The sequence below is a fragment of the Epinephelus fuscoguttatus genome, linkage group LG8 (assembly GCF_011397635.1).
Source record: "Epinephelus fuscoguttatus linkage group LG8, E.fuscoguttatus.final_Chr_v1".
Classification (NCBI taxonomy): domain Eukaryota; kingdom Metazoa; phylum Chordata; class Actinopteri; order Perciformes; family Serranidae; genus Epinephelus; species Epinephelus fuscoguttatus.
Genome location: NC_064759.1, coordinates 14,528,839 through 14,543,297, shown reverse-complemented (window position 1 = coordinate 14,543,297; position 14,459 = coordinate 14,528,839). Strand labels below are relative to the sequence as shown.

The 14,459-nt window shown below is 40.1% G+C and overlaps 2 protein-coding genes across 2 annotated transcripts; both read left to right on the top strand.

Moving 5' to 3' along the window:
- The first annotated feature begins 35 nt into the window (after positions 1–35).
- rps9 (ribosomal protein S9) lies at positions 36–2,912 on the top strand. The gene is made up of 5 exons (XM_049582607.1): positions 36–80; positions 1,379–1,491; positions 1,603–1,725; positions 1,907–2,093; positions 2,651–2,912. The coding sequence occupies exons 2-5, from the start codon at positions 1,395–1,397 to the stop codon at positions 2,826–2,828; spliced, it is 585 nt and encodes a 194-aa protein (XP_049438564.1). The 5' UTR covers positions 36–80; positions 1,379–1,394; the 3' UTR covers positions 2,829–2,912.
- A 302-nt stretch (positions 2,913–3,214) lies between these two features.
- On the top strand, positions 3,215–14,311 carry mboat7 (membrane bound O-acyltransferase domain containing 7). The gene is made up of 9 exons (XM_049582603.1): positions 3,215–3,341; positions 4,971–5,050; positions 5,953–6,082; positions 6,668–6,794; positions 6,894–7,050; positions 7,457–7,652; positions 7,960–8,112; positions 8,277–8,453; positions 10,475–14,311. The coding sequence occupies exons 2-9, from the start codon at positions 4,975–4,977 to the stop codon at positions 10,878–10,880; spliced, it is 1,422 nt and encodes a 473-aa protein (XP_049438560.1). The 5' UTR covers positions 3,215–3,341; positions 4,971–4,974; the 3' UTR covers positions 10,881–14,311.
- The last annotated feature ends 148 nt before the right edge of the window (positions 14,312–14,459 follow it).

Here is a 14,459-nt window from a genome sequence, read left to right as displayed (position 1 = left end):
TGTAGTGCGTGCGTCAGCACTATAAATCTATGTGAACTTCCTTTAACGTCCTCTTTACTGCGCTAGCCTGAGCGAGACAGGTACGAGCCATAGCAGCACTGCTACATTTCAACACAAACTCACTACATTAGGGCCTTTAAACTTACAAAAAGACATAGACAGTGAAAGCAAACATAGTTTTATAGACAATGTGTTTCTTGAATGTCCATTCAATTAATTTGTAACAAACCGTTGAAGTGAAAAGCTAATTCGGCTAAGCTAACGCTAGCTTGTCACATTAGACAACGTGGTGCGGTGCAGCTGCGGCCTAGTCGTATCAGTCGGTGCTAAATCGCTGGTTTCTAACGCTTTTATAGATAATTTATTGTTGTTATTATAGACACATTTAGTTAACTTTTGTGGCGTAGCAGTTTTGTAAAGTAATTGTAATCCGCAAGGTTTACCCTAATGTCTTTTCCTTAACGACAGTAAAGCATGACGTTAACATTACGGTGCAACTAAGGTTTACACAGCGACTTTGACTGTACAGACTGATAAAGAATTTACATTCCTCTGGTATTGTATGTTGAATTACAAATTGCGATTCCTGCACACGTATGTAAGATGAGTCAGCAGAGAAACCGACATTATGTGGAGCGAAACAGGCAGTCATGTCCCTCAGACTTGTTATTACGATGAGGATATATTGATTAACATTGAAGCAGTATGCATTATACTATTGAAAACAATAATTCTGCTGCAATTTCAGTCAAGTTCTCTGCATTCAGAGGGAATTGGACGAGCTAGTAGTGATGTTTGCACATCTTAGACAGTATACGGTTTACTGTTAATATTGCGGCGTTATTTTGTGTGGATCAACTTCTCATGTACAAACAACAATGCCTTAATATCTTTGCAGTAGATCATTAGGGTCATGTGCATATCAAAAAGAAAATTAATCAAAACTGACAAGAGACTGAAATATTTAAATGTATAAATGCAAATAAAAGATGACAGAGTAAATTAAGGGCAGGGGCTTTTTGTAAATCATCTTCATTTATAATGTTAAAGTTATGTTGCGTTTTAATTCATGAATGTTAGGGCTTTCAAAAATATATATATATTTTTAAAAAAAGCACTAATCCTAGGTTTGAGTCTGTACACAATGTCCTTTTTGAGAAAACAAATGATCAGTAATTTCTGTACCATCACAAAGTGCAAAATTATTTGTTTTTAATCCCAAATAGCTGTTAAAACAATTGACCGGATGTGTATATACTCAAATTTAGGATTCTAAAATGTTTTTTCCTGAATACTTAATGTTAACAACCTGTTGTAAAAATAGCTTTTTTTATTCATCTACACTGACTAACCTAATGTCTGATATCTGACATTGCAGGCACTCATAAGCCGCCATGCCCGTTGCCAGGAGTTGGGTTTGTCGCAAGACATATGTCACCCCCCGCCGTCCCTTCGAGAAGTCCCGTCTCGACCAGGAGTTGAAACTCATTGGTAAGTTCTGATTTCATGAACGCCAGCGTAGTTATAAATTATACCCTATTTCCCTCTTTTTGAACTAGAAAGCACTGAACTTGACTATTAACTGTCCCTCCTTCTTTCAAGGCGAGTATGGTCTGAGGAACAAGCGTGAGGTGTGGAGGGTCAAGTTCACCCTGGCCAAGATCCGTAAAGCTGCCAGAGAGCTGCTCACTCTTGACGAGAAGGACCCCAAGCGTCTGTTTGAAGGTAGGTAAAATAAGATCAAATACAGGTTTGAGCAGTGTATTGGCCGATGATTTAACTATCAATTGTCAGACTCTTCTATGGTGTCAAGAATTCCTCGTCAATGAGGCCAATAAAGCACTCTAAACAAATGGCTATATCCACTGTGCTTTGGATTATAAATGGCTCCTGTGTGGTTTTCCAGGTAACGCTTTGCTCAGGCGTCTGGTGAGGATTGGTGTATTGGACGAGGGTAAGATGAAGCTCGATTACATCCTGGGTCTGAAGGTTGAAGATTTCTTGGAGAGGAGGCTGCAGACACAGGTCTTCAAACTTGGACTTGCCAAGAGCATCCACCATGCCCGTGTCCTTATCCGCCAGAGGCACATTCGGTAAGCTCTAAGGCTTCTGGGGATCAAACATCAAATGATAAGGGGGTCACAAGTCTTAATGAGGGACTCATCAGAAACTCAATGCTTCCTCTTTCATCAGAGGACCATCAGCTTGTAACGCTCTCCGCTGAGATCAGTTAAACATTTCAACAAGGTCAATTCGGTATCAAAACCGTATACCTTGTCAGTAGACATTGCCCAGAGCCAATCCTGCCACGGAGGGCTTGGACTGTGCCACTGTGGTGTTGTGGCTGTCAGGTAAGGTATGGGGGATTGCACCTCGGGCAATTGTAGTATTTACTCTGCACCGTGTGTTGCAGTGTAGTAAACACTCAGGCTGATGATTTAACTCATATATTCAGATTCTCTGTGGTGTCAAGAATTCCTCGTCAATGAAGCCTGCAGTTAATTAATATCACTAGCCTATGCACATGAAGAGGTAATTCAGTTGGATAAAAATGGTTTGACACTTTGTCATCCAGTTAAATCTCTTAACTCTTCAAAATATGAAATGGACCAAGTGTTTTCTAAAGTCCTACCTTGTTATGTCTTGGCAGTGTGCGCAAGCAGGTGGTGAACATCCCCTCCTTTGTGGTCCGCCTGGACAGCCAGAAACACATCGACTTCTCCCTGAGGTCTCCATACGGTGGTGGACGCCCAGGCCGCGTCAAGAGAAAGAACGCCAAGAAGGGCCAGGGTGGAGCTGGAGGAGCTGACGATGAAGAGGAGGATTAAGAAGGATGTCGTCCGGGGAGTGTTGTTATGATGCTTCCTGTCTTGTAAAAAATTTCAATAAAATGTTTTGGTCTGACCAGAAAACTGAGCTGTTGGGTTTTTTCTTTTATTCCCCTAGAATATTATACTGTATATAATGTATAATTGGCTCTCGAGTCTATGTTGTAATGACTGACTGATTATCATTATTATTCCAAGTTTGTATTGTAGTATATTTGTGGGCATGAAATGTTTTTAAAATATTTTTAATGACGTACCAGAGGTTATGAAGTGCAGAAGCTTTAAATTACTGCGGTGTTTTAGTGTCAGCGCCCATGTCAGAATGGTTGAATCGACACCCCTACGTTTAGAATGGTACGTGCCATGTGGGTGGTGTCATTCATAAACCAGGAAGTACATTTATACAGTGTTAGTGGTGTGAATGGGTAGTTTGTATGAGTGTGTCAGTGTGTAGGCTCTGTCAGAGTCCGGAGTGATTTTTTTTTTTACCTCGGTGATAAACGCGTTGTAAATGTGAGTAATTTAAAGCTTTAAAATTGATGCATGCTAATTTAACGGTCGCTCACAGCGGTTGCTAGCTAACGTTTGGATACCAGATGCTAACGTTTGCACAGCTGTCCTAACTTCCTACACACTGATAAATGCAAACAGGACTAGCGTGGTTTAACCTCTACCTCTTGAATTCAGTCTGTCCTGTCTTTATATTGTATTATCATAATTTACAAAGCAGTCATTTAGTTATCCTTTGTCAGGCTATGTTGCTGTTAGCTAACCTCATCGCTCCTGGAAGTAGAGGAATGCTAGCAGACGGGAGTCAGTCAGCTCTGAGCTGGTTGTAAGAGTCCTGAGGAAATTAAACTTTGTGTATTTGTACTGTATAACTCATTACACCTACTGAAATATGAGAAAAGAAGCAGCGGTTTGCTCCAGTTCTCTCGTGGGCTCAAATAACGTTACAGTCCGAGATCTGTCACAACTCAGCTACTTCCTATGTTAACTCATATATGAGTTCCTGTGTTGTTCCGTGTTGTGCACACATGGTGTCCCTCACACTTGATCTCTTTATTAGCTTTTATTCAAGCCTTCAAATTTATTCATAAGTTGCTCTTGCATAACTCTTAACCAAAACTGCTTAAAGGGGAACCACGCCCACTTTCTTAATCCCTACATGTTGCTCCTATGGGCTAAAACAGTCCAGAATATTAGTACAAATGAACAACTCTCCCAAATGTAAAAGCCGGAGTGCTAAACTCAAACTTGCGATGCCATAGGCTGTAAAGTCTGAAGCTGCTCCACTGACAGTGAATTGGGAAAGATGTTATAGATGACAATGAGAGCACCCAGGGTAATCTGAGTATACGAGCATATTTTCTGTCTCATCGCTGAGGACACTACAGCAGAAAAAGCAAATTTGTGTATACAAAAGAAAAACATTTGTGGGTCCACAAAATCAAGCTCCCATCCATTGTCTATAGAGCAGCTCCAGACTTTACACCCTATGAAATCACAAGTTTGAGACTTTCCTCATTGGTTTCTGGCTTTGAGAGAGGGTATCTCATGTTCGCAGATATTGATTTAACTTTCTTGGGTCATGGAAATAATATATTGGAATTCTCAATTTAGGTAGTGTTCCCCTTTAAAAAAGAAGAAAAGTGTGCTTCAGGTGGAGGACATATTGTGAAATACACCTTGAAGATGTCATAACTATCACTACTTCTGGGCAAACTGCCAAGACAGACGATAGACAAAAAAATATCAGTATCTTTTAAGAATATTAAGAGTAACTGCTTCTGGGTTTATTACTAATGGGTGGCTATAAAAAAAGCATGTCCACAGATGTCAACAAGGAGAGAACTGATGACAAAAGTATATTTTAAAATAGCTTATAGACTAAGAGGTAACATGTATTTTTAATTAGAGAAAACTCTCAGGCCTTATATGGTCACATTTTAAAAACTTCATCCTCAGGATTTAATTTTGATGCAGATACACAAATATTAGCTTCAAGAAGGCAGTATTTGTTGCAGGGATTGTGTTGTATCGCCTGTATGTGTGTTGTTCCCTCATAATTAAGGATGATTCATGCGTGCATAGTTTTCTTTATGAGCAAGTTTGGAGCTGATTGTGTTTCTCTGAGAGCAGAGCGATGTCTCCCGATGAGCTGGTGTACTTGGGAATCCTCGCCGCCTCCATCCCTGTTGGATTCCTCTTCCGTTACCTCAGTGAGTATTTTAGAAGATAACATGATGAGCAAAATGCATTGTTTATTTTACTATTGGTCAATGCTGTATGCCTTACGGTCTCTGTAACTGGTTATGTACCAAAAATAAGATATCTCTCTTTACAGTGTATGTGTGTGTGTGATAAATAACTAGGATTTGTTTTAACATATGGAGGCTGAGTGGAAAGAATACCAAAAATATTATTGTTTTCGGCTCCAACCCTCCTCAGGATGCTCATGATTGTACACATCCTGAAATAGGTCTAATAGGATACTGGGCAGTCTATTAATAGAAAGCTCTGTTTTTTGTCAGGATGAATAAAGTGAAAATCTTCTTAACCGTCTGCGCTCCATAGCCTACTATTAAGGATTAGCGATGTTTAATCTGGTGTTTGGAGAGACCATGAGCGATACTGAAAGATGACTTATTAATCTTTTCCTTTGTCCAGGGCTCTGAGTTTTATGTGCCTTAACCTAATGTTAAGCCTGTCTGTGGCTTTGCAGAGCCAGTCTTTTGTTTTGCAAATGCAGTTTACAGTGTGTGTGTTGTTCTGTTACTGCTTTGCAAATGTATCCGTGCATAGGGACAGGGATGACTTTTATGAGGTGGTGTGTTTTTTCCATAACACTGTTGGCCTCACGATGGACAGTTAAGGACAGAGATATTATCTTTTTTATTCCACACATTCTTTTTCCTTGTCAAAACCTGGTGCCTGTGTTACCCACAATGCAACTCATCTTCATCTGTTTTTAATGCTGCTGGAGAAGAGAGCAATAGGTGGAAATATACTGATCTTTTAACACTTTTCATGCTGTGTCTTGGTGCTGTGCTGGGGCTTTTCCCATGTAGCTTATTGGTAGATTGCAATAGTTTTATAACTTATAACTTTGCTTTCACTTCAGGTCCTCCTGTGAAGCAGGGGGCATCTCTTCTTCTGGGCCTCTCTGTCGCCATTGCCACCTGTAACATCCATACCCTCCACTCTCTGGTGACAATTATTGGAACATGGATTATTATAAAGAGCAGCTGGAGGTGAGAGATCAACATCAATGAATTTACTAACTTATTTCTTTGACACACATACTGTTAGGATGAAAGTCAGAAAAAGTTGGCATGCAGCTAACAACAATGTTTTATGGTTTTTGACTTTATTTGAAAGGACAGTACTCAAGCATGGGGGGATGACATGCTGCAAGGGGCTGCAGGCTGGAATCGAGCCAGCAGCCACTACGGCAAGGCCATTGCCTTTGTACATGGGACGCCTGTCCTAACCACTCAGCTATTGGATGCCCCAATAAATAATGTTTCCGTCAATATATCCCCCTAAGAATTACAAACTGTAAATTGTAAAGTCATGTATATTGGAGTATTTGTAGTTGAAAGTGTTTGCGTACACGTGGATTTCTTTGTGTACATATTTTTATATGCAAACAAATAAATACATGAATTGAATAAATTAATATTTCTAACATATCACTTGTTTCAGCTGTAGTGTGAAGCAAATGCTGATGCACATGGCACATAGCAGGATTCAATACATGCGAAGGGGACAACATGAACAGGACTGTAGATACTCTGCAGACATAAACTCACTCATATCATATTTCTCTCTACCAGACATGCCCCGGCACTGAGTCTCAGCTGGACTTTTCTCTACCTCCTCTTCTTCCGCCTGGTCGCTTGGTTTGGTTTGCCACCGCCGACACCTTTTGCCAATGCCATCCAGCTACTTCTCACTCTCAAGGTACAGAAACATCATCAAAGATATTGCAGCAGCACACAATGTCTTTACAGTTTGTGCCTCTTTGTTGACTCTTGTTGTGTCTTTCTGTTTCTAACTCAGATGGTGAGTCTGGCCAACGAGGTGCACAGCTTCCACATGGAGAAGAAAAAGGACGTGAGCTCCTTCGCCAAGTCTCCCATCATTGGTGGTCTGTCTCAGGAGCCCTCCCTCTATGATATTCTGTCCTATAGCTACTGTTACGCCGGTATAATGACCGGTAAGTCTGTGAAAACATCTTCTCAGAATAATGTTGGCAGGAGGAAGTTGTGTCAGCTCTGATGTTAAAGTGAACGTTTAGAAGATGTTTTATATTCATGTGTGTTGTTGATGTTTATTTGCTTTTGCATGAATTTTAACTGTTGTCTCTCTTTGTCTCACTCTCTGCTACTTGTCCAACATTGTGTGAGTCCATATCATTTTCAGTCTTATTTAAAATAACCTCTGGTTTTAATATACCTCTACTCTTTTTGTTTTCTTACTCCCCTTTTTCCCTTTTCCTTTCTTTGGAACCACGCTGTCCTCCACTCTTCCCTCTTGTGTCTTGCATTATCCTTATTGTCCATTTTCGCTGTCTTCTCAACGCCGCTTTTATTCCTTAATCTCCTCCCTCCATCTCCCCAAAGGTCCGTTCTTCCGCTTCCAAACATATGTTGACTGGCTAAGGCAGCCGAGCCCGCTGGCCCTTCCTAGCTGGGTGCCGTGCCTGCAGCGTCTGAAGCTGGTTCCTGTCTACGGTGCTCTGTTCCTGGCTGTCAACTCCGTCTTCCCACTGGCCTATGTTCGCACAGAGGAGTTCCTGGATCGAAACTTTTTCTTTAGGTATTGTTACAAAGCATCACTGCTCAGATAATATCTGTTATTGATAGTAACAATGTGAGGTGTAGATTTAAGGGGGCAAAATAATGCTCCAGAGTTAGGCTGAATTTTGGCGAGGAAAAAAATCGGCATTGCCATTTTCACAGGGGTCCCTTGACCTCTCATATCAAGATATCTGAATGAAAATGGGTTCTATAGATACCCATGACTCTCCCCTTTACAGACATGTCCACTCTATGTGAGGGTAAATGTCTGTAATATCTCTGCTGCTGTTTGGTAACATAGAGAAGTTTTCTGTGTCTCTCTCCAGGTTTTTTTACATGATAGTAGTGTTCTTCGTGTTTCGGATGCGCTTCTATGCGGCGTGGTGCGGAGCTGAGGCTGGCTGTATCAGTGCAGGTCTGGGCTGCTATCCAGAGAAGGCGCTGTCCAAACCTGGAGGAGGACCCACCGTCAACTACAGGTACATCATCACTGGACTAACAAGACTATTAAAAGAGGATGCATCAGTATTTACCTGTGTTTTAAACTTTTATTGTATTGAACATCTTGGTCTGTGTGGACATTTGGATGTTTTGTAGTTGAAAGTTTGTTCTCTCTTTTTAAATGTTTTTTTTAATGTCCCAGTCCTGATCCCACTGCTGAGGAGAAATATGACTTCAAAACCATCCAGAACATCGACTGCTACAACACTGACTTCTGTGTGAAGGTCCGCCACGGCATGCGTTACTGGAACATGACAGTGCAGTGGTGGCTGCATCACTACATCTACCCCAACGCTCCCTTCAAAGCCTATGCTCTCAGGTAAGGCTTTATGTGTGCTGCAGTCTCTACGTATTTTACAGACACGAAGCCCCAGACTCATCCATAAATCCCTATGTGGTGTATTTGGGCATCAAAATGCCTTCATTTGGCGGTGCAATGAGATAACAATTTCAAATGTGAGGTAATAGCAATCATGTCCAGATTTTAAAGCATGTTTTTATAGTCATTCTCTCGTGTTTCTAATCAGCTTGGGTCTTTTGGTGTGAATAAGCGCAGGGATATCAGTGAAGCTCCCAGTCTGAAGTCAGAAATTACATCTTATCTTTTTAGCTAATTCTGTTGTTGGATGGTAAAGTTAGATGTTGAAAACTAGGGGCTGGTGTTATTCTCTGTTGTTACTGTCAATGTATCCCATGAGAAGACCAAAACCAACAATGACTGAAGGCGTTTTTGGACCAAACAGTTCTGTGTACCCCCTGAGAAGAACTGTCCACTGCAAAGCTCCCTCGAGAACTACTGTACATACCTTCAAGGGCTTTTTTCCCTTTCTGCATCCGCACCTCCCACAGGAACACTGAAGTGACGTACTGTATGCCGGCCAGCAGTTGGTAAAGCAGCATCACTTCTGCTTCGACAGTCAATAGTGTTGTATTTCCACAGTGGTAAATATGTTTGGTAAAGCCTGGGCTTCTCTGTCGGTCCATTTATCTATTTTCTTCCATTTTTTTCATCACGAGCTGCTGTTTACAACAGGTCTTTAAAAATAGCGGTTGCCGGTGCTGCAGTGGCTCATGTGTTCGATCAATCAGTGGTGTACATTTACATCACTCAGTTCTTCTTCCGTTGTGAAAGTACCTGCTCTGAAATAATAACTAATAAGTCCCTCAAAACCGCATTCTAATTAAAATCATTTCTTGTTCTTGCGGTGTAGATACAACAAAAACAGAAAAGTCTCTCTGGTCCAAAGACACCTTCAGTTCCTCTGTATATCCTCCTGAGACCCTGTGTCCTCATATGAGGACATCACATTTTGGGTTTACTTACTTACCTTATACTTCATTCTGCTTAACTTAGACCTGATGTCCTCATTTGTGGACACTTTTTGTGCCATCTAGTGGCAGTAAGAGCGCAATACACTAATCCATGTAAAAACAAGATGATCTCTGCCAAATTGGTCTGCAGATGATCCCGACACAAAAGTGGACAGGGTCCAAAACCTGATCACATTTAATGGTTGAAACTTGTTTATTTATGATTAATAATGTTTGTAGTGTAATGTTGCAACAAATTTGACCAACCAGTAACAAGATAAGACACTGTTAATTAGGAAGTACTTGTTTGAAGACATTGGGACTTTATTATCATTGACAATGTTTAGTTTTTTTATACTTAACGGGTCCTACTGATCCAAAATAGCTTAAGGAAATTAAAAATGTATACCAAATAAAAGTTCAGGTCTCAGGAGGATTGCAAGTCTTTAAAAAAGTGTCATGATTATATGCTTTTATTTTAAAAGACAATTTGAAATATGTTCTTATAACAGCTGCGCACTGTAGTATTTGACAAACACTCCTCAAACAGACACAGAAGAGTGCATTTTTTGGGACTGACTCAGCCATTGATTTGGTTCACTAGTAAGTATTTGCGGCGGCAGGATGGTGTAAGTGGGTGCAGTTTAAAAATAAACTCGTTGAAATGGAGGAGTGTGTCACGCAGTGCAACAGTGTGGCTCATTTATGTGTTTTTAAATAGTTTTGGGGCAACAATGGGAGTTTATTGTATCAGGCTTTGGATACACAGACAATTCTTACTAAGTAGGATCAATGTTGGTTTTGGTCTTTTCACTAGATTTATTGACAATTAGAAAAAATCTGATTATCACCAGACATATTCTTTGATTCTTAATTTATTAGATAACTTCTGCTGTGCTTTAACTTCATCCTGGTCGTGTTGCAGAGTTGTAATTGTTTTACCCCAAATAAATGAGATGACAGAAGACAGAAACCTTCACAGCGCCGTGTCTGTATGACTTCAGCATCTCTCCTGTCTGTGACTCTCAGGGCCGGCTGGACCATGTTCATCAGCGCCTACTGGCATGGCCTACATGCCGGCTACTACCTCTCCTTCCTCACCATCCCGCTGTGCATCGCAGCCGAGTCTGCCATGGAGTCCTCCGTCCGAGCCAAACTGGGTCCTTCTGGACAGAACATCTTCGACTGGATTCACTGGTTCCTGAAGATGAGGGCCTACGACTACATGTGCATGGGCTTTGTGCTGCTCAAGGCCTCCGACACCATCAACTACTGGACGTCCATCTACTTCATCATGCACGTCATCGCCGTTTGCTGCATTTTAGTGGGCAAGGTTCTGAAGGGAGGAAAGAGGGAAGGAAGGAGAGGGGACAAGGAGGAGAAAAGAGAGGGGGAGAAGATAGAAAATGTGAAAACTGGAGAGAAAACAGACTGAATTGAGGTACAGAAAAGAACTGGGTGGATACTTTTTTTGGGACATGAGGAGGAGTTACTTCAAGACTAGAACATCCAACATTGATCTCACCAATAGTCATCTTTCTAGCAACAAACATTACACAGAGCTGATAAGATTTCTCATGGAAAAATGGAAAATAATTAAAAGTGTGTGATGTGTAAAATCGGCTAAAAGACATTCCATATATGTACATGTACATGAAAGTACTCTGAACAGTGGGAGAGGAATGTTTGAGCTCAATGAATGTTACTTTTGTAGTGTCAGGAACTGGGGCGACTGCCTGTACAGGATGTGTACTTTTATTTCACAACACCATTCCCAGTTTTAAGTGTTTAAGTAACCTCAGAATGGTCAAAATGAGGTTGTTGTGATGTCAAGATGCTGTTTAAGAACCAGGCAGCAGAGCGAGGCAAACAATAACCAGCTGAATTCTCATAATGATGTTATAAATATTTAAAAGAGGAGCAGATTGAATGTGATTAAATTGAGCGTCCATAACCAACAATGCATTCCAGCAGCACTCAGTATTACGTTACAGCACATTTATTCTGGAGTACAGAGAGGAGAGAGTGTGATGAAAAAAGGCTCAGGCTTCAGGCTCAGCTGTCATGTTTGTGTGTGAGCATTATCAAAAAGTTTAGAATATAATTCTGCTGCCATTTTGCATCTTAAATCAGCACCATGACTGTTTCTGACCTCAATAAATATAATTGTGATGCAGAAAATTTACAATATAAAACTGTAAAACTTACTGTGCAGCCCTTATTAGAGGTCTGCAGGAGCAAAGCAAGGTCCAGATCACATTTGTACATTAAGACTTCTTTAAGTGTTTTAGACGATGGTTTTAAAGCTACAGTTGGTAACTTTTATAGAAATAACTTCCTGCTGAAACTGTCTACATACTCACAGTGTTAGGGTACGGTCACACATGAGCAAAATTAGCATTGGTTAATATTTGCCTCCTGAAGGGGTAACTAAAACATTCGCTGCCAGTGCAAGGCAAATTCGCATCTTCACACTGCGTGTAGTTCAACTTTGGTGAACTTTGATTGCCGAAGTTGCAGCCTCAACTAGTTGCATGTGGAGGAGATGTTGAATATTGCCATGTTTAACCAGCTGATACTGTTTGATATTACTCTTTAGAAATAAAAACCGCCCATATGAGTGATGCTGCCTGATATGAGAAAGTTTGCTCAGACCAGTACGCTGTGCTTCATTTTGGTTTGATGGGAAAAAAATGTATTGAGTGTATTTTGACAGGTATTGCGATTTGGATATGAGTTGCGATTTTAGTAACAATGGTAATCTTTGCATTTCATTTTCTCTGACAAAAAGTATAAATATGATGATGTGATTATTGCTGCACTAAACAGGTATGGTCTCTTACATTTGGAATATAATTTGTTGGCCGGGGCATCTCTGCAGCACCACAGTGCTTCATTTATAATGTTATGTTGTGACACATTTTGTCTCTATCAAAAAAATTATAGCTCCCAGATATTATATATAGGTATAGGAACTATGAGGTGGAGAAACCTGATTTCTATCCGCCTCGTGTACAGCTGTGTGTATGTAGTGACAGTTTCAGCAAATATGACAAAAAGTAAATTTTTATTAAAGTTACCAGCCACAGCTTTAAGCATTATAATGTTCCTCTTTTTTTCCCCCGTAGCATTTCTGTGCTTTGGTTCACTCCTGTGATCCAGTGAATCCAAAATGTCTCTGTTTGTATTTTTTTTTCTTACTGTTGCTCTGCCTGTAACTGTAAGCATACCTGGAACATGTGCACTGACATCTCCGTAGCAGTGCTGTATCCGGTGAAGAGTGCGCTCTGTGAAAGAACAGCAACAGTCCGTTCACTGCCAAAATGTCTGTACTGCCATCGTGGACCATTCAGGGTTGGGACCAAACATTTGATACCAAAAGTCGCAAGTTTCACATCGTAACTATAAGCTGCCAACATGAATAACAGCACAGCTAGGGCCGGGCGATGTGTTCAAAATCATTATTGTAATGTTATTTAACACAGTGTTTTTAAAAACTGCAACATGAAAATATTCAAACTGATGTGTTTGTATCACATATGACCAGAATTATCAAATGTGTAAAACACTGTAGTCATTTTAAATTAGAGATCACTTTTAGGCAATTAATCAATTGTTTGATTGACAGAAAATTGATTGGCAACTATTTTGATAAGTGAATAATCGTTTTAATAATTTTATAAGCAAACGTGCTGGTTTTGTACTCACTAAATGTAAGAGTTTGATGCTTTTCTTTGTCACACATGTTGATAAACTGCTTAACTTCGGATTGGCAAACCACTGGTCAGATAAAACACCACAGGGTTCTCACTGTCTGGAGAAACCTAGAATTGCATTTCTCAATTTCATTTCATTTCATGTCATGGAATTAGGTTGTGTGTGATGAAACTGTTACTGTAATCTGCGGTGGATAACCTTTCACACGATGTAACATAAGGGAAAATTTATTTTCTGTAACTGCCGATGTAACATAGCTCTAACGTGATAATGTTTGACAGTGTTTTGTTGACCATCCCACAAGTTTCTCCTCATTTTCTGTCTCTCCCTTCATGTTTGCCAGCTAGCTGAAATTATGTTCGAACAGAGTTTGAATCTAATATGTTTGAAAAATGCAGAGCAAGTTGGGCAACTTTTTTTTTTTATTATTGGTACTTAAAAAGTCATGGAAAAGTTTGAAATGTTGTCCATGAAAATGTGCTGCACCATTTGAAGACGTCACCACCATTTCACTGTTTTCTGATATTTTCTTAACAAAACCACTGGTTAATTGAAAAAATAATGGGCAGATTATTTGATGCTGTCAATATTTGTTAGATTCAGCCCTGATTACATGTGAACAAGCCCAAATGTGTAAAACAAAAACCTCAGTTTTGTGGGTTTTAATTAGAGCTAGAGTGATAACATATGTTCATATTCAAAGTTGCTAAATGGTGATATTGAATAATCGCTCGGCCCTAACCCCGATAAACTGTGAACAGTTGGAAAACATGTTGAGAGCTGTTTCACTCACACCTGTCTCAAACTGTGTATAAACTCCACTGTGTCTCTGTTTTCTATGAGCATGTCTGACAACAGAACTGAAAGGTCTTACCTCCGTGTTTGTTTGGTTCTCCACGTTACCTGGAACTGAGATCATTTGACTTATAAATTAATTTTGTGTCATGCCTTTACCCTCTGTGTGCCAAGAGCCAAGCCTTGTAAAAATGGTTCCCTTTGTTTTTATTACTGTGATGTTGTGACTTTTAGTTCCTCTTTTGACTGCTTATCTCCCGACCGCATTTTGTGTGGTTGTGTTCTTCAGCTTCACTGCACCAGCTGTAACACTCCCTACTCTGTGACTGTGGAATACATATCAGCATTTCCTCATCACTGTTCCCACCTGCCTTTTTCTTTCTTCAAGTCCACTTTATGTGATTATTTGTAGTATTTTTTGTTCATTATTTGTTCATAACTACCTTGAGTAAGTCAGTTACATGAAGCTTGTGAAAAGGCTTTTATACATGACATTTTTTCA

Excerpts from the sequence above, each read along its gene's own strand:
- rps9 (XM_049582607.1), top strand. The coding sequence starts at position 1,395 with ATGCCCGTTGCCAGGAGTTGGGTTTGTCGCAAGACATATGTCACCCCC. Across the intron at positions 1,492-1,602 it reads CCAGGAGTTGAAACTCATTG|GCGAGTATGGTCTGAGGAAC; the intron begins GTAAGTTCTGAT and ends CCTTCTTTCAAG. Across the intron at positions 1,726-1,906 it reads CCCCAAGCGTCTGTTTGAAG|GTAACGCTTTGCTCAGGCGT; the intron begins GTAGGTAAAATA and ends GTGGTTTTCCAG.
- mboat7 (XM_049582603.1), top strand. The coding sequence starts at position 4,975 with ATGTCTCCCGATGAGCTGGTGTACTTGGGAATCCTCGCCGCCTCCATC. Across the intron at positions 7,653-7,959 it reads GATCGAAACTTTTTCTTTAG|GTTTTTTTACATGATAGTAG; the intron begins GTATTGTTACAA and ends GTCTCTCTCCAG. Across the intron at positions 8,454-10,474 it reads TTCAAAGCCTATGCTCTCAG|GGCCGGCTGGACCATGTTCA; the intron begins GTAAGGCTTTAT and ends TGTGACTCTCAG.